At 41.2% G+C, this 23,533-nt stretch overlaps 1 protein-coding gene across 2 annotated transcripts in view; it reads right to left on the bottom strand.

The window, feature by feature from the left end:
* The window catches only part of GLRA3 (glycine receptor alpha 3), a 212,274-nt gene that overhangs the window by 82,391 nt on the left and 106,350 nt on the right, over positions 1-23,533 (bottom strand). For both annotated transcript variants that reach the window (XM_075611143.1, XM_075611154.1), the window contains exon 4: positions 12,637-12,860. In XM_075611143.1, coding sequence (XP_075467258.1) covers positions 12,637-12,860 — 224 coding nt within the window. The remainder of the gene's footprint in view (positions 1-12,636; positions 12,861-23,533) is intronic.

Below are 23,533 nucleotides of genomic sequence, written 5' to 3'. Positions count from 1 at the left end.
ATGCTGCGCCTGAAACCAAAGGTTAACCTCCAAACAGCGTAACAGTAGCTTCCACAGTAAGCGAAACACCAGAGGTGAATCCTCCAAAAGTCTGTTAATGGCCTGAACCACTCCAATTTATCAGACCAGAACACCACTCCATAGAACACACCAGAGATGATGTAGAAAGCTGTACCACCCTCCCCCCTCAAAAAGCTTTAACTAAAGATACTGTATGGGGGAAAGCTAAAAAAGAGAAAATCACATCTCCAGAACTCAGGCAATGCTTCTGCAAACAATCTACCCTTCAGAAAGGCCCCAAGCCTCTTTGACACACATCACCAAAAAAACTCAATTGTTACACTCAAAATTGCTTATAAAACATACTATTGTAATCTGGACAAATAATCCTGCCACGCAACCCAAGTTCTCTTTCTGGTCAATTATCAAATGATGAAAAAAAATAGCTCCTTTATCCCTGCAGTTGCTGTATCTACAGGAAATCCTTTCCATCTGCATCACTTGCACATTAAGTTCATTCCACCCAGCAGTAATTGAATCTGCCTCAATCTGAAGTGTTGGCCACCCATGCTGTCTTCACCAAGACCCTCATTCCTATAATTTATTATCAGGTGATCTAAAAATTATCTCCACTCTGTCAAGTTTGATACCCACAAATTTGAAACCCGCTTTTGGACCCTTCGTTTTCTCCTGGCCACAGGATGTCCAAATCTCCCTGTAACCCACTTGAAAGCCATTAGCTACCTACTATAAAGACCAGAATCTTTACGGTCAAGGAGGCAAAAATTGCATATATAATGTAGCTCATAACTGCTACCTAATTCCCAATGAACCACCTAAACAATTAAATAACTCAATGTTTCAAAATATAAACACGAAATTGAATAACTCATTGGTAAGCACATGTCAACATATAACTTTCTCTCCAGTTGTAATCCAGGGGGAGCATGGAGGGAAATAGAACAAAAAAGACAAGAAAACAATCTAAGTGTAGACAGTTTTAAAATGGTGTATAAATTCTGTGTTCTGTCTTGGCTCGTATGTGTTGCCTACTTACAAGATGTAAGTCAAAATCAAGCGGTTTTGACACACAATGGTCTCTGCTAGAAGGATTTCTCCACCAGGTAATGGGGTCTCCAACTCTCAGCTCAGCAGCAATGTGTATGTAAAAGAATGGATACCCATAGTGCAGACCAGTACAATATAAAAAACTCGACTTTATAGGGTTAAAAAATGAACACTTACAATAAAAACAAGTGATTTAAGCATGTGTCACAATCTTTGTGATCAAGGAGAGAAGAGTTTGTTAACTTCAGGCTCACCCGCCTCTTCCGATGTGACTTGGTGTGAACCACCACTCTCTGGGACGCTGTACCTCCAGCGGTGGACGCCGTCTTCCAGGCCTTTCTCCCCTCGTGGGCTCCCTCTTATGTGGGTTATTCGGCTCCCATTATCAGATGCTGGCAAGCACTGTACTTGGAGCTGTCTCTCGGGTGGATGATTCTGCCTCCATGCTCCCCCTGGATTACAACTGGAGAGTGACGATTTGTGGGACTAGTGAAACCAGTCCCCACCAGCTGGGTTTGAGCAGGGGGTTTGAACTTTATAATATCATTTGCACGTTATTTGAGCACATCACCATTGTTTAATAATCAACTATCTACAGTGTTCATAGTCCTGGAGGACGTGACAGTTCCACAACAGGGCTGAAGATTTAGAGTAACCTACACAGAACAAGCCAGGATCTCATAAAGGACATGAAGTAAGTGGAACCCCATAGAAGTTGATGAAAGAGGGGGGCCTGGTAAAATGAAGAGGAAGTCAATACCGTAAATGCATCTCCCAAGGAGTATTAAGAGTGGGCACTTAGAGAAGAAGTCGGTAAAGAATGATAGCGGTGTCGATGAGAACATGAATAACTAAGTCAATATGGTAGAATACATGAGTGAAGTGTGCCCATGCCAGGGGACACAAAATAAAGATTGTCATTGTACCATAAACATTTCTGGCGCCGATCATTATCATCGAGCAGCCGACCACCTCCAGCACCCTGAGACAAGGTAAATATATGCTGACGTCAACATACAGTACACCATACATTGATGAAAACTCCCTAGGAGATGATCATGGAGGGTAACACATAGCTCTAGTGAAAAAGCAAACCATATCCTTTCCACCATCCCGCTGACAAACTTAGCTGAACTGATCTTCCGACGACCAAAGAAAATGGCGTGGGACTTTAATGTATCAATAAAGACAACCATAGATCTATATCTTTGCTATCCAGCGTCATACCAGGCCTCACTGGTTTTTTTGGTAGAACTGATATCATATTTTTACCATGCTTGGCCATCTTGCTCTTTGTCCATCAAATAATGTCCAAGTATCTAAACAAAGCAAAGCTCTCTATTTTACCCAATTGTGCTAACCAGAATTGCATAAGCCTAAAGTCAGTTGCCAAAAGTCTTGGGGACTGGGTTTTTCTCCCCATACCCTCTTCCCTTTTCTTTTCTGCCTAAACTCCAGTTTGTCTCTGGGACTCAGATATTGAAACAATGCCACCACTACTGAGTCCGTAGACACCATCAACAACACAAAGGGCACCTCCTTATTTTCCCTAACCAAGCCTGATCTAACCCCATGAACTCATCTGTGCAACCTTCTATCCTTTTCTACCTCTTCCAGGCCCCCAAGACACTCAGCTCACCACAGCACCCCTCCTCTGAGGACTTGCCACACCCACTTGCCAATCAATGAGCTCAATACCCCTAGAAACTCTCTCATTCCCACCACTCTGCCTGAAAGTCGGCCACATTAGACTACCCAAAGTTCCTGCCTACCACAGTACAAATTGGCTCCTGTAGAGATCTCCTCTCCTGCCTGCACATGCTCCCCTCCAGTTCATGCCAATTTTTCCACAGACTCAACCATGCCTTCAGATGCACTTTGTTCCCATGGAGCTCCACTGCTCTGCCTGTGTCCCATGCTGACATTCTGAGCAGCTTCCATCTCCATGGTATTGCCACTATTACAGCCCACTATCTCTCTGCTTTGCATTCTGTTCCCAGCTAAGTGGTCCTTTGCTCCTTCATGACGCCCTGTAGTCCAGCCTACTAAGCAACCCTTCATGTCTAACACAGGCTACCAAGTAGCTCATCGTGTTGCTGTGATTCATGTCAGGACATGGACATTTCCTATATTGATGCTTTTGTTGCGCTCCTCATCCACACTCTTCCTGTCTCACATTGCTACCACTGACCCCACGCCTCACAGCATGGTAATGGCTATGGCCACCATGTACATATTGATAATCTATTTTACATTGTAAATATCCAATATTGCAAAAATCCATCTCTGAGTGCATGAATCATTTAATTGATGTTGATATTCCCACCATCAGGAAAGTTTCTGAAACAGAAAATGTCTTCTACAGTATGTTATTTCCAGTTGTTATCTAGTGAAAGTATATACATTTAAGTTTCACCTCCTGATTTTAACTTATTTATGTATGAAATGTTTTACCAGGAAGTAATATATTTAGAGTTACCTCTCAATTTCAAGTATACCCTGGGCATAGAGTTATTGTAACGATACAATCGAGGAAGTAAGCTGACAATGATGAAAAGCGTCATTGCGCTACCTTGAGGACGCGATTTGTATGCCGAAGGGAATCCCTGGTAGCCACGTGTGTTGCGAGTTTGCTGATCCATTTCATCTGCATTTTGTGCTGCCTGCATGCTGAGGGTTTACATCAACAACGCTGATTGTCAGGTTCGGAGGACTCCAGCAGCCTTAAACAGCAGCCCACAGAGCAGTAGGTGTTTTCGGACTAATCAGCTAACTACCGCATGATCCCTCAGCCGACGGTGACTACAGCTAAACCCCATTATAACGCGCCTCGTTATACCGCGATTCGGTTATAACGCGGTTTTCCCGTGGCTCCCGTTTAAAAAAAAAAAAAAAAAATTAATTTTTTTTTTAAATTTTTTTTTTGCACACTGCATACACTGCACACACTCACTGCACACACACTGCTCATTGCTCACACTGCCACACTGCACACTGCACACACACTGCTCATTGCTCACACTGCACACACTGACACACTGCACACACACACTGCTCATTGCTCACACTGCACACACTGACACACTGCACACACACTGCACACACACTGCACACTGCACACACACTGCACACTGCACACACACTGCTCATTGCTCACACTGCACACACTGACACACTGCACACATACTGCTCATTGCTCACACTGCACACACTGACACACTGCACACACACTGCACACTGCACACACACTGCTCATTGCTCACACTGCACACACTGACACACTGCACACACACTGCACACTGCACACACACTGCTCATTGCTCACACTGCACACACACTGCACACTGCACACACACTGCTCACACTGACACACACTGCACAGACACTGCTCATTGCTCACACTTACTGCACACAGCTCTCACAATACACTCACATGTCACCAGCCCACCCCCCTCACATGTCAGCAGCCCACCCCCCCCTCACATGTCAGCAGCCCACCCCCCCTCTCACATGTCAGCAGCCCACCACCCCCCTCACATGTCATTGCTCACACTGCACACACTGACACACTGCACACACACTGCACACTGCACACACACTGCTCATTGCTCACACTGCACACACTGACACACTGCACACACACTGCACACTGCACACACACTGCTCATTGCTCACACTGCACACACACTGCACACTGCACACACACTGCTCACACTGACACACACTGCACAGACACTGCTCATTGCTCACACTTACTGCACACAGCTCTCACAATACACTCACATGTCACCAGCCCACCCCCCCTCACATGTCAGCAGCCCACCCCCCCCTCACATGTCAGCAGCCCACCCCCCCTCTCACATGTCAGCAGCCCCCCCCCCTCTCACATGTCAGCAGCCCACCAGCCCGTTTTTCACATGTCAGCAGCCCACCAGCCCGTTTTTCACATGTCAGCAGCCCACCAGCCCGGTGGAGGTTGGAATAATGACATCACCCGCAGGGGGCGGAGAGCGGACGGCTTGATTGACAAGAAGAGGGCTGTGGGCGGGGCGACTGAATGAGGCCACGCAGTAAGAGTGCCCGGATGTGGGATGCTTGTTCTGCAGTCATTGGTGCCATATAGGAGGAGGTAAGTGGGCGTGGCTTGCATCCTTTACTCCCCTTTGTCTCTATGGCAACTCCTCCTGCCCGGGTGATTTGCAGTGCAGGGTGGGCGGAGGTGAGTCAGAGCCGGGCGTGGTGGACCCGGCCGGGGAGGGGGAGCCTCGCGCTCCGGGACCCTCTCCTAGCCTCTCCTCCCCACCCCTCTCCCTCCTTCCCGCCGCTCACCAGGACTCAGTGACCGGAGCTGCAGCTAACCCAAGTCCCGCAGGCTGTGCGAGGTGCTGGTATCTGTCACACCCTCCCTGACCCCGCACAGCGGCTCTGATGCTGGGCGTAGCGGTGATGACGAACAGGTAGGGGACCCTGCATTAAAGCCTGAGAGATTCACTGTTAGCATTGCTATATTGCAACTTTTAGGTGAGTGACTCCGGTAGATTAGTGTCTCCTCACCCTGCCCACCCCTTCTCACCATCACACACACACACACACTCTGTCTCTCTCTCTCTCACACACGCACACACACACTCTGTCTCTCTCTCACACACGCACTCACACACACACACGCTGGGAGGACACAGACACGTACAAAACCAGGGGGCTGAGAGGGAGGATGGATGAATCGCCGCCATTTTTAAAAATATATTTATTTATTTATTTAACTTCCTTCCCTCCTCACTCCCGATCAGGAGCGCGGCGGCCATTTTTTTTTTAAATTAGCGCGACCCCGTTACTAACGCGGTGGACTCGGGGTGGACCCCGAGCACCGCGTTATAACGGGGTTTAGCTGTATATACAGATGCACTGTCTAAAGTTGTAAAGATACTTTTACGTGATTTCTTAATTCTACTATTTTGTAAGTGGGCATTATTTACCCTCTTTTTTATAATAAATCCTATTTTTGTGGTAATGCACTAGGGTTGTGCGCTGTTTCTTTCATTTTTTACAGATATATATACAGTATATATAAGGCAAAAACAAAGAAACAGCACTCAAAGGTATACCAAAAACAGTGTATTAACAACAATACATCAGCACATAGTCAAACCAATGTTTCGGTCCTCTAAGGACCTTCCAAGGCAACCCTGAGGAAGGTCCTTAGAGGACCGAAACGTTGTTTTGACTACGTGCGGATGTATTGTTGTTAATACACAGTTTTTTGGTATACCTTTGAGTGCTGTTTCTTTGCTTTCGCCTTGGGGAAAGCAGTTGCTGCATATTTTTATAGAGCATGCACCTTGAATAGTGATAACTTGCTTGGAGTGCCATCTGTTTTGTTTACTATATATATATATAAACGAAAAAAGAATGCGCCCGATCCTATTGCAATATGTCTAAAATAACATTTAATGTTCCCACAAAAGTCCAACAATTTAAAACTCACAAACAACAAAGAATAAGAGCATTTTATGAGATAATATTCATGCACCAGTACTGGAACTCTGCTCCTCCACTCACAAGCCTCTTGGTTACATCTGACCAGACCCCTCTGAGCCTCAGTTCAGCAGGAACTCAGGGAGCAACACAGCCGCTGTTGGCGTCCTCCAGGAACAATCCTCGTGTGTAATTAGTTCCGGGCAGGGCTGAGTAAGACGGAAGCTGTGTAGAGGTAGATATCAGCGTCTTAGAGTCCAAAGTACTGAGTGGTATGGTGTACTGTACACGCTCTCACTAGCAGCACAATGCTAACCCTACGCGTTTCTTTACATTAAGTGATTTCAGTGAGAGCGTGTACACCACACCACTCAGTACTTTGGACACTAAGATGAATAAACATGGGGAGAACGAGGTAGATGGAAAGCAACTAAAAGGAAGGAATCCAGCTCCCAATGATGTGAATGTATTACTGAAAGCAGGGCAGTTAATGACGGAAGGCAGGCATGGTGGACAAATAGTCAGAGAATAGAGTCAAAGTTCATATCACCAAAATAACACCTGCGCCTCTGCTCAGATCATCCGGCTTCCATCCACGATATTACCGATGCATGCTGACTACCATCAATATCCTTGAGAGGCTGTGTATAAGCAATGTGGTAGACATAAGGCCAGAATCAGCCACGAGACCGCATCTCCGTGATGGCATTCCTTCCTTTTAGTTGCTTTCCATCTACCTCATTTTCCCCATGTTTATTTATTCCTATGCACAGTATTATCTAGCTCATTTTGGGGTTACCTGTGTATGTGCATGAGGTGTTTGACTGTTCCTCATATCCCTGTAGGATTGGTTCAATTTTCTTTGGGCAGTTGGTCCTTTGCACTTACCATTAGGGGGGTATATGCTTTGTATTTGTACATTATACCCCTGTGCAGACAGATTGCTCTTAGTTTGTTACTTACTATCCTTATTCTGTTTTCTGTGTGCTTATTGTATTCAGTATATTTACCTATGTGGGTATGCCCTCACTTTAGGTTTTCTTAGTTGGTACTATTTTGGTTCCAGCTATTTGATTGCTATTTTTATTTATCCTCCTAGTGTTTTTTTGATGGGGACTGGCCGGTCATGATTCTATGTGTGATATTCTGATTCCCACTGTGAATGTTAGGATCCTCCTCCCCATACCCCCTTTTTACATCCAGGTTTTCCACTTTTGTGAGGTTTTTGAGCACATAGTATGACTGGGATTTGAGTGTTTGACTGTGTTTTTCCCGTCTGTTATTGTTTTTATATGTATGTTTTTATTTAACTTGGTTCATCTGTTTTTCTAGTCCATGATTAATAAACTTTTTTGATTTCATTACTTTACATGATCAGACTGCTTGTTTTGGGATTTCTTTTTCTTTTTTGTGTTCTTATATTTATGTTCCCTTAGCACCGCCACTTACCTATATTTGGGCTTATTTGTGGTTTTTGATCAAATTCATATTATATTGGTTTTGACGCGGTTATGTCTGTGGTTTTATATATATATATATATATATATATATATATATATATATATATATATATGAAAGCGCACAGCCCATAGTGTAAAATTGTTACACAAGTCAAGAACCTTCATATATATTAAACAGCAATACTGCCAAACATATAAGATGAAACTCTAAGGAAACGTATACCCTGAGTCACCCTGACTGGCAAGGCAATGAGATAAACATAACCTAAGGAAACACAGTACAATGACTGATGACTAGGTAACATGAATACACCATACACATAAGAGAATAACAAATGTGGGGTACATCCCCATAAATAACATAGAAACCTTAGTGTATGTAAAGAAAGCTGAATGCTAATAGTCCATGATCCAAATATAGCAACTGATAATTTTCCAAAAGATCCACTCAAGGGGTAAGATGATAACATGGTGGGTCCCTTGAAAAGGGATATGTCCCCAAAGTCACAGAAAAACAGTCTTTTAAAGCACAAGAGGGGAAAAGAGAATATACAATACTTATCCCCCATATGAGATGCTGGATGGAATCAGAGATCTGCTTTCAGTAGCCTGACTGCTTTCAGTTGTCCCAGACCAAGAGTAATAATGCCAAAAATAAGTCCGTTCCAAAGGTCAGTGGTAGCAGTTGGTGCATAAATTCTAATGCCTTGGGGTCCACAGCAGCTCACACTCTACACGTGTTTCGCCATTACAGCTTCTTCACTGAGTTTGTTTGGGGTGGCAATCAGCCTAGCTACCCACCCTGTTAGACAGGGCATATACAGTACTGTCTAGTTATTCTCCAAAGTGGAGCAGGTTTTACTTTTATGTTTTGTGTTTGCATTGTTAAAAGAACAGGCAATAAAGCCTTCTATTAATTTCACCCTAAAATGGTCGCCATTTGCATACCTCTGCATACATCTCTTACAGTTACCAAAAAAAGTAATGCACATTAGTTTCCCCAGGGTTAATGTGCGTCCTCAAAGCTAAACAGCAGCAACTGTATATCCATTAGCATAAGATTAACCACATTTAATTGTAGCACAATCTATGTGACAATAACATGTATGTCTTAGCCTTACTCCCTTCCAGATCCTGAAATGGCTTTTATTTTTTTTAAAGAGAGAAGAAAGGGAGTGAGTCTGTTTGGCAGGAAATGCAGGGAGAGTACTATATTTCCACTAAGCCTGAAGTGAAAACAAGGTTCTGCCTCAATTTTTCCTTGGATTCAGGCCAGTGGTGTAACTACATTTTTTGGGACCCCTGCAAAAATGTTTCAAGGGCCCCCTAAATAAAATAAAAATTTCCACCAGGATCTCCTTGTAAGCAGCCTTGCGAGCACCTCCCCTCTCTCACACACCACCTTGCTCACACATCCTCACTCCCCCCATGTATTTATCTTCCGCTCTCACACTTCCCCACATGTAGTTCTCTCCCTCCCTCACACTCCCCCATGTATTTAACTCCCCCGCACTTCACTCATTATTTCTCTCCCACTCCCCCCGTGTATTTCTCTCCCACTCCCCTCATCTATTTATCTCCCTGCTTCACACTCTCCCTATGTATTTCTCTCCCTCCCATGTATTTCTCTCACTTACTCACCCTGCCCCATGTATTTATCACCCTCCCTCACTCCCCCTCATCTATTTCTCCCCATCCCTCGCACTCCCCCATGTATTTCCCTCCCTCCTTCACTCCTCCTCATCTATTTCTCCCCATCCCTCAGTCCCCCTCATCTATTTCACTCCCTCCCTCACACTTCCCCCCATGTATTTCCCTCCCCCACACTCTACCCCCCCCTGTAGTTCACCCCTTCACTCATACTCCGCCGAGCCCAATCTCCAACGCTGGCCATCAGGGCCCCTCGTGCTACTGGCTCCCCACCCCCCTTGCATTACAGGGTTTAGTGGCATGGTTGTTACAGTACATTACTGATTCAGGCAGTAGGGGCCAAGACACAGATTAGATCATTCTGGACTACGGTAGTTCAGCAGGGGATGCACACATTTTGCCTCACCCTCCCCCCTGAAATCACCCATTTATCCTTGTTAACACAAGAGGTGTTTTCACATCTCATTCCTATAACCCATTACTTTGTTCTGTGGAATTCCCTTTGTGGCCCTGTTATAATGTACAACAACAACACACTGTTTCATCGGGGTATACAGTATGTCTTACTACAGTATTAATATAAACAGCATGACAAAATTTTTTTTTTTTTACTGCTGATGGAACAAAAATACATAGCTAACAGGAAGGAAAAGTTCAAATTACTTGGGATTCAATGGAATTTCTTTTCTTTGATTTTTATTTTTGGAGAGTCAAAAAGTTAGTACTAAAGCACAGCTCTTTAAAAAAAAAATAATGTGAAATGTAGCCGTGTCAGTCCAGTTGCGATTGTGCAAAAATGAGTACGTTATTAGCACGTGATACTTTTTTCATTTGGACCGAAAGAATATATTTTAAATATAAGCTTTTGAGAGCAATGTTCTCTTCCGCTAGACAGGCAGTACTGATCTACAAATTATTTGTACCAAGAGAATAAGGGAAAGGCAGTGCTTATATCAAAAAAAATTGTAGTTTAAACTGCCTGACCTGATAAAGTAAGTTTTACTCTCGTAAACTCGTCTTTAAAATATAGTGTTAGTCAAAATAAAAAAGGTACCACCTAATATTGACGTATTCATTCATTTTTTTGCACAATAAATAACACATTTGCAAATGTACCCCTTTATGGTTTGGCAATTTTAGTCATGTATGTAAAATGTATATTTTGAATAATACATACACAATCGCACAACTGAAGAAAACATTTTTTTTAAATATGCATTTATGTATTATTGGGAATACATTTGTAGTGTCCAATATCTATAAATATATGTCTGTGTAAGCTGATTGATAATTTGAGACTGAAATAACAAAACAATCATGCAATATTGGTAAACAGAGTGTGGAATCAACATAAACGTAGCGCTAGTTTAATCTTAGTCACAGTATTATGTATACACTTAATGAATACAATACCAATTAATATAATTTCCAGTGTGCTGCAGCCTAGAAGACTTGAAGACTTGTCCAAAAACCTTCTTGATAATGACGCGAAAAGAAAAGTCCTCCTTGGCACTTGGACTCTGACTGATGATGCCTATGTTCTCCAATGGATATAAAAAGAAAACAATACAATATTGCTTCAATATATTTGTACAAACAATCTGTGATTTCTAATCAGCTCTTTGTGCATCCTTCCTGATGTAAATTCACATATTCCATATGGATCTGGCACCATGTGTTCTTTAAAGATTGTGCTTTATACTGATCTTTGATGCTGATCAAATATCTTAGTCCAATATATTATATCAATAATATATTAATAAAAATAATATAGGATCCCCAATTTACCGAATATTAATGTCAGTGTATTACATATATACTCTAGATCTTAGTGCTTGAATGTGTAAATAGAAAAAACCTCTTCATTTATACTTAGGAAAATACTTCGCTTAGCCCCCTTTCATGTGGGGTATTGTGTTGGCTGTTATAGGAGCCGCATACGTCATATGCAAAGAAAATAGAAAATAGCCATAGAACAATAACGTATATACATTTTGTTAACATTAAAAACATATAACAAAGACAATTGGAAATACACTCACGAATTCCCACATAAAAATGTGCGGTGTGAACCTTAAGGCCGTCACCAGCCCCTTTCTGGGGAGACTGAATACGTTGAGTTAGAGCCTTGATCTGTCCTGCCTGGGGTTTTCTCAAGATATTTGATCAAAGATCAATATAAAGCACAATCTATAAAGAACACGTGGTGCCAGATCCATATGGAATATGTGAATTTACATCAGGAAGGATGCACACAGAGCTGATTGGAAATCACAGATTGTTTGTACAAATATATTGAAGCAATATTGTATTGTTTTCTTTTTATATCCATTGGAGAACATACGCATCATCAGTCAGAGTCCAAGCACCAAGGAGGACTTTCCTTTTCGCATTGGTAAACAGAGAGGTGAATTACTGTGTGTGATGACAAAAATACAAGAGCTGCAATCTATTGCAACCATTACATGCCCCAGGTAATGTGTAGAAGAGAGGCAGCACACAATCAAAAAAGAAGGGAGTGAAGGTCCAGATAAATAGAATAAAATCCTTTATTTGGAAGACATGTAGAAGGAGGTAACAGCTCTCCTATGCATTTCGTGCAACAGTACTTTATCAAGGAGTGCACCATACTGTACTTCACACTATTTGAAGCTCAAAGAAACTCAAAGCCTGAATTTATTTGCAAAGGTTGTGTTTCATACATTAGTAAAACACATGCACAATAATTTATTTGTATGTCATATTTCCTGAAGCTATACTAATTAAAACTCTGCAGTCTCACTACATTAGAGTTATGCAAATTGAATCTCGTTTAATAGGATTTTAATTGTTTAAATTTGATGTTTGGTCAGAATACGAGTATACAGTACAGTAGGCAGATCATTTACAAGATACCAGAATAATTTATGAGTAAAAAAAACAACAACTAATACTACAAAATTTCACAAAACTAAAATAAATAAAAGTATTTTTGGTAACATACCTTATGGAGTAAAGAACATTTCCATCTTTAAAGATTCTCAGAAGTTTGTTGTCTGTAGTAACTTCATGAAAATTAGCACCTTTTTCATTGGCGAAAAATAAATCAGGTTTCCAGATGGAATCCAACATGGATGGATCTAAATCTAAGGAGTCATCTGGATATTCACTATATGCAAGACGTGGGTCATTCCACTTCTGACGTAGAAAGATATTCAGTCTGTAATCCTAGACAGAAAAAAAGGCTTTTGTAATACAAAATATCAAAAGTAAGGTAAAAGTGATAGCTTTAATGGCTAACTGATATTTCAAACTTTCCGGACCACTCAGCTCCCTTCTACAGGCGTATAATCTGTAATCCTGGATTGTTAAAGTATTCTAGTTTTATAAAAGATATAGCATGCACTTCATAGGAAAATAGTTATGGACTGGCCACTGAGTAACTACAACATTAAGTAGTTTAATCCAGGGGTGCGCAAAGTTTGGGGTATGTGGGGTTAGATTCGCTAAGGGTGGCGTGGGGTTTACAGAGGCCCCGCGCACTTCCCGAAGGCATTTAAATTAATGCCAAGGGAGCTACAAAGCTTCTTAAACTTCTCCTTACCTTGGTTCAGACAGCTCCTGGTGATGCATCACCATGGCAACTTGACGTTGCAGGGTCATGTGACGTCACATTGCCATGGCAATGTGACGTTTAGTCACCAAAATGTCAGAGCCAAGGTAAGCAGGGGGGCGTGAGGAAAGGGGGACAGCTGGCAGGGGGGCGCAGGGAAAAAAGATTGCGCTCCCTTGGTTTAATCAACAAAACTGAACTACTGTGTCAAACCATTTTACAAATGAGAGATGCACAGCCCTATGACTACAGTATATTGATATCACTCCATGCCATTTTCAGCTCTCGAAAGCCCTGATCCTAAGATACAGATGTAACAATATTTACTGTACCCAGGGCAGTGGGTGAGAAAGCAAACGGCCACAGCACCGGGGACAATGTCTGCCGCGATTGCACTGCAGGGTGGTTCATGCTTCTGGATCGGACTCCCCAGAGCAGTAATCTGTCCATGCCGCGATTGTCCTAGTCCTGAGCAGCCTCGGAAAGACAAACAGTCTGTCTTGCTAAATCTGTACTTATTACTGAAGTTACCGGCATCACATGCTGTATTTTTCAGGGGATTTGAAAGGCCATCCAATAGGCAACTGCAACGGATGATGTTGAAACTTCTGTTCATCAGCAGAATCCTTGGGATTTCGTGACCATTTTGTTTAGTTGGAGGGAAATTCAAAACGGGTAACTTCACTGGTTATAATCACATGAATCTCACCAGGTGCCCTCTCAACTAAAAATTGCGGGGTTCAGCTGTGGAGGACCTCCCGGTTCCATCCTGTATTTTGACCGTAGACAAGTTATCTTGTTTTCCTAAACTCAACTGTAAATATTCTTTATACATGTTTTGCAAACGTTAGAAGCTAATTTCGCCAAAGAAACAGCAGAATTGTATTGTGAAGTTCAAACATTATTTAATGTCAAGGACAAGAAGCAAAGGGTGACACGCTGTGTGCTCATTTACTGTACATGTCACTACCCAGAAATCCTGTTTACAGTGGAAGCATTGTATGCTAGAGATCATGGTGAAAAGAGGGGTTGCAGACCTATTTGAGTAGAGATGGATCTGCCTTGGATTGTCTGGTTCCTTTGGTCTACAGATTTCTGTGGATCAGTCTGAGACCAATCTGCCTTTTTCGTATTTTTTTTTTTTTATCACAGACAATCCACCTGGCGAATTACGTGAATTACTGAAAAGCAACTTGTATATGATTAAGGTCTTTTTTTTTTTTTTTTACGTCCCATAAGTGAAAGTTTTGTTAAACAAATGTTTAACCTTTCAATATGTACATGGTAGACAAAAGCTTTTGAGAGTTTTCACAATCTTATTTTTTTTATGTTGGATGGCATTTTTAAAAAGCATGGCATATAAGGAGTAGGAATATCATGTTTTTCAAAAATAAGGCAGGCGTGTTACCATACAAAAAATGTTTACATTCACTGGACTAACCTGAGTATGTGAAAATGCAATTGAAATAACTCAAACATGGATCCATATTTACAGTATAACTCACTAAACCAGTTGTTTTTTTTTTTTTAAACCCTTTTTGGTTTTGGAACCGTACAGTATTATATAGTGAATTTCTGAGAAACCCCAAACCCCTCTAATAATGTGTCTGAGATCAGATGCATTGTAGCGAACCCCAACCCTTTCAAATAGCATGTCTGAGATCAGATGCATTGTAAGGAACCCCAACCCTCTCTAATAGCGTGTCTGAGATCAGATGCATTGTAAGGAATCTCAACCGTCTCTAATAGTGTGTCTGAGATCAGATACATTTTAAGGAACCCCAACCCTCTCTAATAGAGCGTCTGAGATCAGATGCATTGTAAATGTTTCTGTATTTGGTACAATTTTCAAATGACCAGAACATTGCAGGGAACCCTCTAGGGATGCCTAGGAACCTAAGGGTTTATAGGAAACCCTGTTGAAAACCACTGCACTAGAATGATGTCTCTACTCATGTCTCAGCATTGTGAACTTGGCAATAATAGTTGTCAACATAACCAGTATTTGTTGGTAAAAAGAGACTAAAACATTAGTATAGAATAATACAATGTGTTTTGTCTGTATATTGTTAGATGTTTCTTAGAACTTACATTTTCATATAAAACAATGTACTTTTAGGATAAAGAAAGTAAGAGGTACAGTAGTTGAAAGTGTGTAAGCACCATTTCCTAGTTCCGTCCCATTAGCTTGAGTGTAATCAGTGCCCTTTCAAACAACTTCACACAAATACTATAGATATATGCTGTATGTGCATCTCTTGTGTCTATATCCTAGTACTCTGCTACATTACAGTACATAAATAGCAATTTCTACATAATACACCAGGGGTTGCCAACTCCAGTCCTCAAGCTCGGGTTTTCAGAATATCCCTGCTTCAGCACAGGAGGCAGAGTGACTAAGCCTCCTGTGCTGAAGCAGGGATATCCCTAGTTCCTGGCCTGTGGATAGCTCTTGAGGACTGGAGTTGGCTTCTGATGTCCTACATAATCTAACACTTAACCATTATCTCTTTAGCCAGCAGACTCAATGCACTTTATTCAATATACTGTAGTCCAAAGCAGCCAAACACACACTTACCATCCAAAAACTCTCATTACCTGGGAGTTTTCGGCAAATAACGGCCGCTCTAGACTATATTGAATTACCCCAGCTCGGGAATATCCATTAAACTGGGATGTTACCAAAGCTGAATAGCCAAAAATTAGCAAGTAATTTGGCGCAATAAAAATCTGTTGTTTACACTGTATTCATTAATAATTTTCCATGCATACAAATTTCACAGTTAACATATAATTACATCCGATTTTCTGCACTATGAGCCAGAAAGTAACAGTCTGCTCGGGAAGGTGAAATAAAACTTTGAAAAAGAAGATAGGAGAGAGGGATTTCTGGCTATGATTCTGGCGATATACAAACTCGTGGATTAACAAACAGCTTGTAAACAAGTAATTTTGCAAGTTTATCTCATTGGCATATCACACAGAATTACACAGTCATAAACTAAATTGTGTTTTAAAAAAAGCCATTTTGACTTGGAAAAATCATTATTGCAATTTAATTAATAGTTTCTATGTACAGTATACAGTATGTACAAATATAAGGTCATATTTATGAAACTATGCTTAAAATGTAAGGAATACGGGCAGTATACTACCTAATAAACCTGGGCAATAATATAATATTAGATACAATCTATTTACAGATCTAGATGGCTTCATTCTGTTCTCTTTTGTGATATATTCAGGTATACTGCAATATTCTGAAACATTACAGTTGAATTCAGTCACATCTCTGTGATATCAGAGGTGTACCTATGTAAGCCACATTATCTGGGGGAATAATGTCCTGTGCCACATCTTTTTTTTATTTTGTATAAAATGCAATGTTATATTATAAGACAGGCCTCTTGCATTATTTCCACGTCTATCGAAAGCTCTTACGTTTCTACTGACACTGTACATCATTGCTAAGCCAATGTTGTATTTCTTTTTGTGAAGCGCAGAATAAATAAGACTAGATACGAATTATACTACTACAACCACCACTGAAAAATCACAGTGAGAAAAAATATTAATTTTCGTCTACCGTATGACCTTGGATGGTGATTTTCATGTGCCACAGCTAAAATTGTAAGCTGGTGGCTAATCTTAGCCACCATCTTACTGTATAGTGATTATTTCACCTTGATATCACTCATCCTCCTCCCTTTGGAGTATCAGTATCTGATCGGACACTTTGTATTTGTTTTATATACATTTTATGTACATTGTATTTTTATAATATTTCTATTGTATCTTTCAATATACAGATGCAGCCACGAGTATTAGATCACTTGCCTTGGAAAATCGGAGGCAATCTTCCAATAACCTGCAACATTTCTGTGAGATTTCTGCAGCCAGACTAATGGCCAATCAGATTAAAACAGCGGGGGGTCCCTGCAGTTCCATTCAAACTGAATGGGACTGTAGGGACCCCTGCTGTGTTAATCTGATGGGCCATTAGTACTCTGACAGAAATGTTGAGGCATGTTGAGGCATTTTCTGTGAGATGCCTTAGTTTTCGTCCAGGCACGTGATCGGATACTGGTGGCTGCATCTGTATGATATCTTTGATATAGGGACTTTGTTTCCCCTGTTTTTTAAATAAATTTGTCCATATTGATATCTACTATTAGATTTTTGCAATCTTTTATTCACACGGTGGAGTCTCCATTCGGAGGAACTCCATGCTGTCTGGCGTCCTGCTCCACTGCAGCATAACACTACAAGGAATCACTGAGCTTGGGCAGACCTGACAACACTGCTCTACTATGCCGGGGAAGATAATTGAGGCCTACGGGGAAGACTGGCCTAGTCTAAGGGCTTATTAGCTCCCTGGACACTATCTCCTCCCTTGCTGCCTCCGTCAGGACTCACTATCCTTCCTGGTCCCACGGAGTATATCCCGAGTCCTAAGATGGCCGCTCGCACCTTTTCCTGCAAGGCCTTCTGGGACTTGTAGTCTCCAGTTGCTTGGGAGACATTTAAAGATGGCCGCTGCTCCGGCCGCAACTGTGCATGCGCAACAAGTCTGCAGCAGCCGCCGCTACCTTCCCCACTCGTGCGGAGCTCCGGCGCATACTTGATCAGCCAGGCAGTTCCCCCTCACCGGAGGTAAGAAGGGGGACTCAGCTACATATGTATAATGAAAAAGGTAAACAAAGGATATAATAAGCACTTTACTAGATAAAAAAATAACGAAATATACACAGCAATGGTACATAACTAATGCCAATAGGTTAACAGAGGGTGCTCTAATATGCTATTAAATGAGTCAACATAAAAGCCATGCCACAGAAGCATTGCCTGTAACAGTAGTGTTGGACAGGCTGCATATCATGAAATGAGCAAAATGGTTTGCATATTGTATATTCGTCTCATCTGTGCAGTGCAATCCTCTCTAGTTTAATTATTTTTTTAAAAGTCAATGGACTACGTATTGCAGTATACCTAGATCTTAATTAAATGTACTGGTATATTTCATAATGCCTGGATACATTACAAAAATATGAATATTACTAAGTATATTTCTAACACGGTAATGTAGTTCTCTAATGGCCTCAATCAGAGAGGGTTGATAAAAATTATCGCCAGGGCATTTAAAATGCCGTTTTTTTGGGTGTTGCTATCACGGTATTCAGAAAGGCTCGATTACCAGTGATAGCAAAATTCCCAAAATGGGCGAGTTGCTGCCAGCGAGAGCATCAAGCCTCTGAAAAGTCCTCATTTCTGCTGCAGAGAGAGCGGATCCGAGAGAGCCGCCTCTCCCAGCTGAAATGTCGCCCGAAAATTATTTATTTAAATATACATTTCTTTCATAGTGTAGATGTGCAGGGGGTCTCCGGAGCTGAACCGCATTGGTTTCAGGTCCAGGGACCCCCTGCTTCCCGAGATACAGGCCCCTTTATGCGGTGCCGGTATCTCCTATGCAAGGAAATGTCCCGGTCACGTGACGCGGGACATTTCAATGCAGAGGGATACCGGCACCCCATAAAGGTGCCTGTATCTCGGGAAGCAGGGGGTCCCCAGACATAAAACCAACGTGGTTCAGCTCCGGAGACCCCCTGCACATCTACACTATGAAAGAAATGTATATTAATAAATATTGTAATAAACATCAATACAAAAAATCGGTTGGGATTTAACATGGGTTTTTTTGGATTGACAGATGAAGAAAGAAGATAAAGAAGATCAAGAAATGGTTAGAGATGAAGATAGAAGAAGGTGAATAAAGAAAGAAATAAGAAGATTTGGGTACCTGATCCGGATCTTCATGGCGGATGGCATCGGATGCTGTTGGAGGGCTTCAAGGTACGTGAGCTTCCTGTTACCCTGGGAGTCGGAGGGCCACCGCTTCTAATGGTAAGTAATATATTGAATGTTTGTAAATGTCTCTTTTTACAGGTTTATTCTTTGGATGTGTTTTTTTATTTTTCGGGGGAGGCACATTGACTGATAATATATTAATCTATACCACTTTAGGGTACAGATTAATACATTATTATGACAATATTTGGGGGGCATTTCTCGCTTGGTATTGCTGTTGCTTTTTTTCATTTCAGTTTATTATGTGGATGTGATTGTTTGTTTGTTCATGCTTAATGCTAATAAAAGGTTTGCGATTGGTGTTCGTTTGTAGTTAATGTTATATTATGTTAGCTAATGCATTTTATGGTTAGTTCAGATATTGTTAGAATTTCTTTCTTTGTATTTTACTGTTTAAATTCATTAATGTTGTAGTAATTCATTGTTTGGATTGGTTAGTGTTACTATTCATTTTGAGTTGGTTTAGGAATTAATTGGTTTGATTGGTTAATGGTTTAATTAATTAATTGTTGATGTTATTGCTGGTAGTAATTGGATTAGCTGGCTACTGTTTTTATTTAGTGAAATGTGTTTTTTTGGAGTTTAGTTATGTTTTATTATTGTGTGTCTTGTGTATTAATGTATTGTAATTAGGGTGCCCATTGAGTGCTATAGAGGCTTATCATGCCCATATTATAATATGGGTATGATGTACCACTATACTACTCAATGGGTACAGGGTGGGTATAGTCAGTCCGGGGTGGGTGCTTAGGCTTCACGGATGGGTGAAGGGGGTATTAGCCCTAAGGATGGGTGTCTATGCCTTGGGGATGGGTAGCAGTTGGGTTAACCCTTTTATTACCTTAGCGGTATTAACCACTAAGGTAATGAAGGGGTTAAGTCCCCTGCAACCCCCCCGCAAGGCCTAAACAGCCACTAAGGGCCAAATTCCCCCTTCACCCATCCTCGCTAGCCACAGTAAGCCTGGCATGGGTGTTTAACCCCTTCATTGCCTTAGCGGTTAGCCACTAAGGTAATGAAGTTGCTGTAAATGCATTTTTCCTGCATCGGATGCGTGCCGGGGGGGTCCGGAGCTGCTATTAATGGCTATCAGCTCCGGAGACCCCCGGCATCAATCCGAGGCAGGAAAAGGGCCTGATTTTTTCTAAGTCCCGACACATCGCAGCTCATCGAGGCCATCTCCCCACCAATTTACCTAAACTTTGAGGTGAATTGGATTTGGGGAGAATATCGCCTTTTAGGGCTGCGATAGTCCGCGACAGCCAACTCGCGGGTATCTGAATCGCGTGAGTTTATGATCCTCCCGAAAATGGTCGATAAGCGGCTGATCGCCGCTCAATTGGCGATTTTCTTTTGATCATAAAATTTTGCATTGATACAGGCCGTTATCGAGCACTTATCGAGGCTTTCTGAATACGAGTAGCCATTTTGGTCGATAAGTGCTCGATAAGGGCCTTATTGAAGCTTTCTGAATGAGGACCTAAGAGTCTAAACTCTACATCAGAAAATTACATTTATTCCAATAATAGTACTGGAAAAGGGACGAACGTAAATGTATTTTATTAGAAAAGTAGCATTTACTCAAGCAAATCACAGTATTACTGGGATTAAATGATGGATTTTAATGATGTGTGTCACAACCCTTTCCCTGCATACTAGTAAATGAAATCTGCTGATAATCGCTAAATGTCTAAAAGATTATTTTATACCATGTTATTGGATGCGGCAAGGTAACATGTTCTGATGGTTATGAATAGAACATTATTAAAACACAAAATTGAAACACACAAACAAGATTAAAATGTTGTATTCATTAAGTTGTGTATCATGATGTATGTGTGCTGAACAAAACCTCATTTATAGAACACGTATAAATATTTTACAAATGTAAGGCTTTTGTAATCATTGCATGTTTTTCAATGTGAAATAAAGGTATAAACAATGCTACGTACTGTAGCTAAGAGTAAGCATTTATAACTCAGACATTATAGCTGGTTATCTTCTTATAAATGTCAGAGCAAATGTGTGACAATTTAAGCCCTACAGGGACCTGTATGAGTAAAATGTTATTTATACATATTAAACATAGTCACGACGGCCACACACATTTTTTATTGCAAATACATATTCAAATGTTGGTCAGTTATTAGATAGGAATTAATTATATAAATACCTTTCACATAATTATTGTTTGTTATGTTTTAGAAATGTTTTAATTTGTTTTATGTATGTATGTATGTCTTTATTTATATAACGCCATTAAAGTACCTAGCGCTTTACCGTAGTAATACGTGACAATCATATAAATAACAAATAACAGGTCATGGGAATAAGTGCTTTCAGACATAAAAGTAACATTTAGGAAAATGAGTCCCTGCTTCACATTGCTTACTTTTCAAACAAAGTTGCCCATATTTACTACACTCTGCTATTCCAAAAGACACCTGTGAGGGGGTAAAACTGACATCCTTCCAAGATGCAGCAATTGAAAGTTAAAGGACTTTGCAAGAGCTGAGGTGCTGTTATGGACCCTACAGAGAACCAACGTGCGGTTCTATGGCCCCTCCTTCCTTCCCCTTTCTCCCTTCTCCTCTCCCCTCTTACACACCTTCCAGCAACAAATGTGCTGTAATGTGTCTTCTAGGTCCAGAATGTGTATTATGCAACAGCAGCACTTAGTACATATATATGGGTCAATATGTTTTCTGGTTGAGTTGGTTATTTTGTACAAATGCATAGGGTTAACAACATATTGCTATAGAAAGAAACCACTAATTAGTCTATCAGTTACATCAACAAATTAAGGAATCATCAAATACAAAGAATTTGTGAGCCAATGATCTTCTACAGCAACATATTATCTTACATTAATTTAAGGTTTGTTTTATTTCATGTGCATCTTAAGTAATATTGTCAGAAGTCAGTAGATGGTGCTAGCATTCATTAATATTTTATTTTCTGGTAGGGCGAGCCTGGATAGCAAAGTGTTTGCAGGTCTCACATGATTACAGTAAGTAAAGCAAGAATGCTTCATGTTTTGGAGGAATATTATACACCGGGCTAAGAGTCTTGCAACGGATCTATGATTAAAACGGTGTGGTTCCATGACAGGAAGTTGTGATTTGATAATGTAAACTTACATTTAAACCAGTTTGGAAGCTAGTTATGTTTGAGGTAAAGACATACATTTTACAAATTTCTGTGTTTCGTGTTTTTTTTCCTTTCATTTTTATCCCACTGGTGCTCATTGTTTGTTTGTAAATGAATACATCCATGTGGGTCAGATAATTTACAACATGCAACACAAAGAATCACTAATGCAAATTGTATTTTCCTAGTTGATACTTCATAAATCAATGAAAACGATAAAACATATTTTGGACTGCAGACATGCAAATATGTACATATACATTGATTTTTTTAATTTTTTTATTTCATGGACCAAGAAATGTTCTCAAACTGGACCCCACGAAACATAGCTGTTGGAACCCACCAAGAGTTCCCGAGGTATATCTATGAATAGATGCCAGGTTATCCGTACTCCAGCAAGCCAACAGAAAGTCATCGGACCATTAGGATATTGCTTACTGCACCGACACACTTTATTCGAGCAAATACCCAGTATGTACCTGGCAGATACCTGGAATGCGCCGCTCCTCACCTCTGACAAGCCCCGTTGCGTTTGCCTTCCCAGCCTGGGTTCATGCCTGGCTGACGGGCGGCTGATCTGTTAAATGATAATGATTAGGATTTAATAGGCTGCAATGCTTCGCGTGTCTACCAGATGGCATAAATTCATGAATTGTAATGCAGTATATATATATATACTGTGCAGTATTGCAGCCAGCGGGAATAAAATGCTTCAATCCCTGCCTGGAAAATACCTCAATGCACTCGGGCAGAAAACAGTCACAAACCTCAATACACCCGGGTATACCCGAATTCGTGGGACTAGCCGAGCTCGAATAAAGTGTGTCGCCAGTGTATGTAGTGCTGCTTCCTTCCACCCTCCCCCTCTGGGAGATTTGGCCTTTGCTACCGGTGTCATGGTGCTTCATACCTGTTAGGTTCCAGGAGATGCTGAGGGTTCGTGTTGGTATGGGGAAACAGGACAGGCTTTTGGATGTCTTCCAGCTGTGTTCTTCTTTATCTGGGGCAATGCCGCCATTCACAGCAGACTCCAGCGTGGCTGGAGACAATCCCCACTGTGAAAGTCATCATTCTTACCCCTACCCATTAGACTGTAGACTCGGGCAGGGGTATATGAAACAGGTTCCTCTTTATTGCAGATAGCATTCACTGCAGATGGTATTACAGCGAATGCATTATGTCTAGCACAAGTCCCAGACCTCTGGATGGTGCCTGGCCTCTTCTCAGAATTAAGGCCTCCCAAGCCTGCTTGTTATTCTCCTCAACCCTCTAA

The sequence above is a fragment of the Ascaphus truei genome, chromosome 1, assembly GCF_040206685.1.
Source record: "Ascaphus truei isolate aAscTru1 chromosome 1, aAscTru1.hap1, whole genome shotgun sequence".
Lineage (NCBI taxonomy): Eukaryota > Metazoa > Chordata > Amphibia > Anura > Ascaphidae > Ascaphus > Ascaphus truei.
Note: the sequence above shows the minus strand (reverse complement) of the source record. Positions and strands in the feature narration are given on the sequence as shown.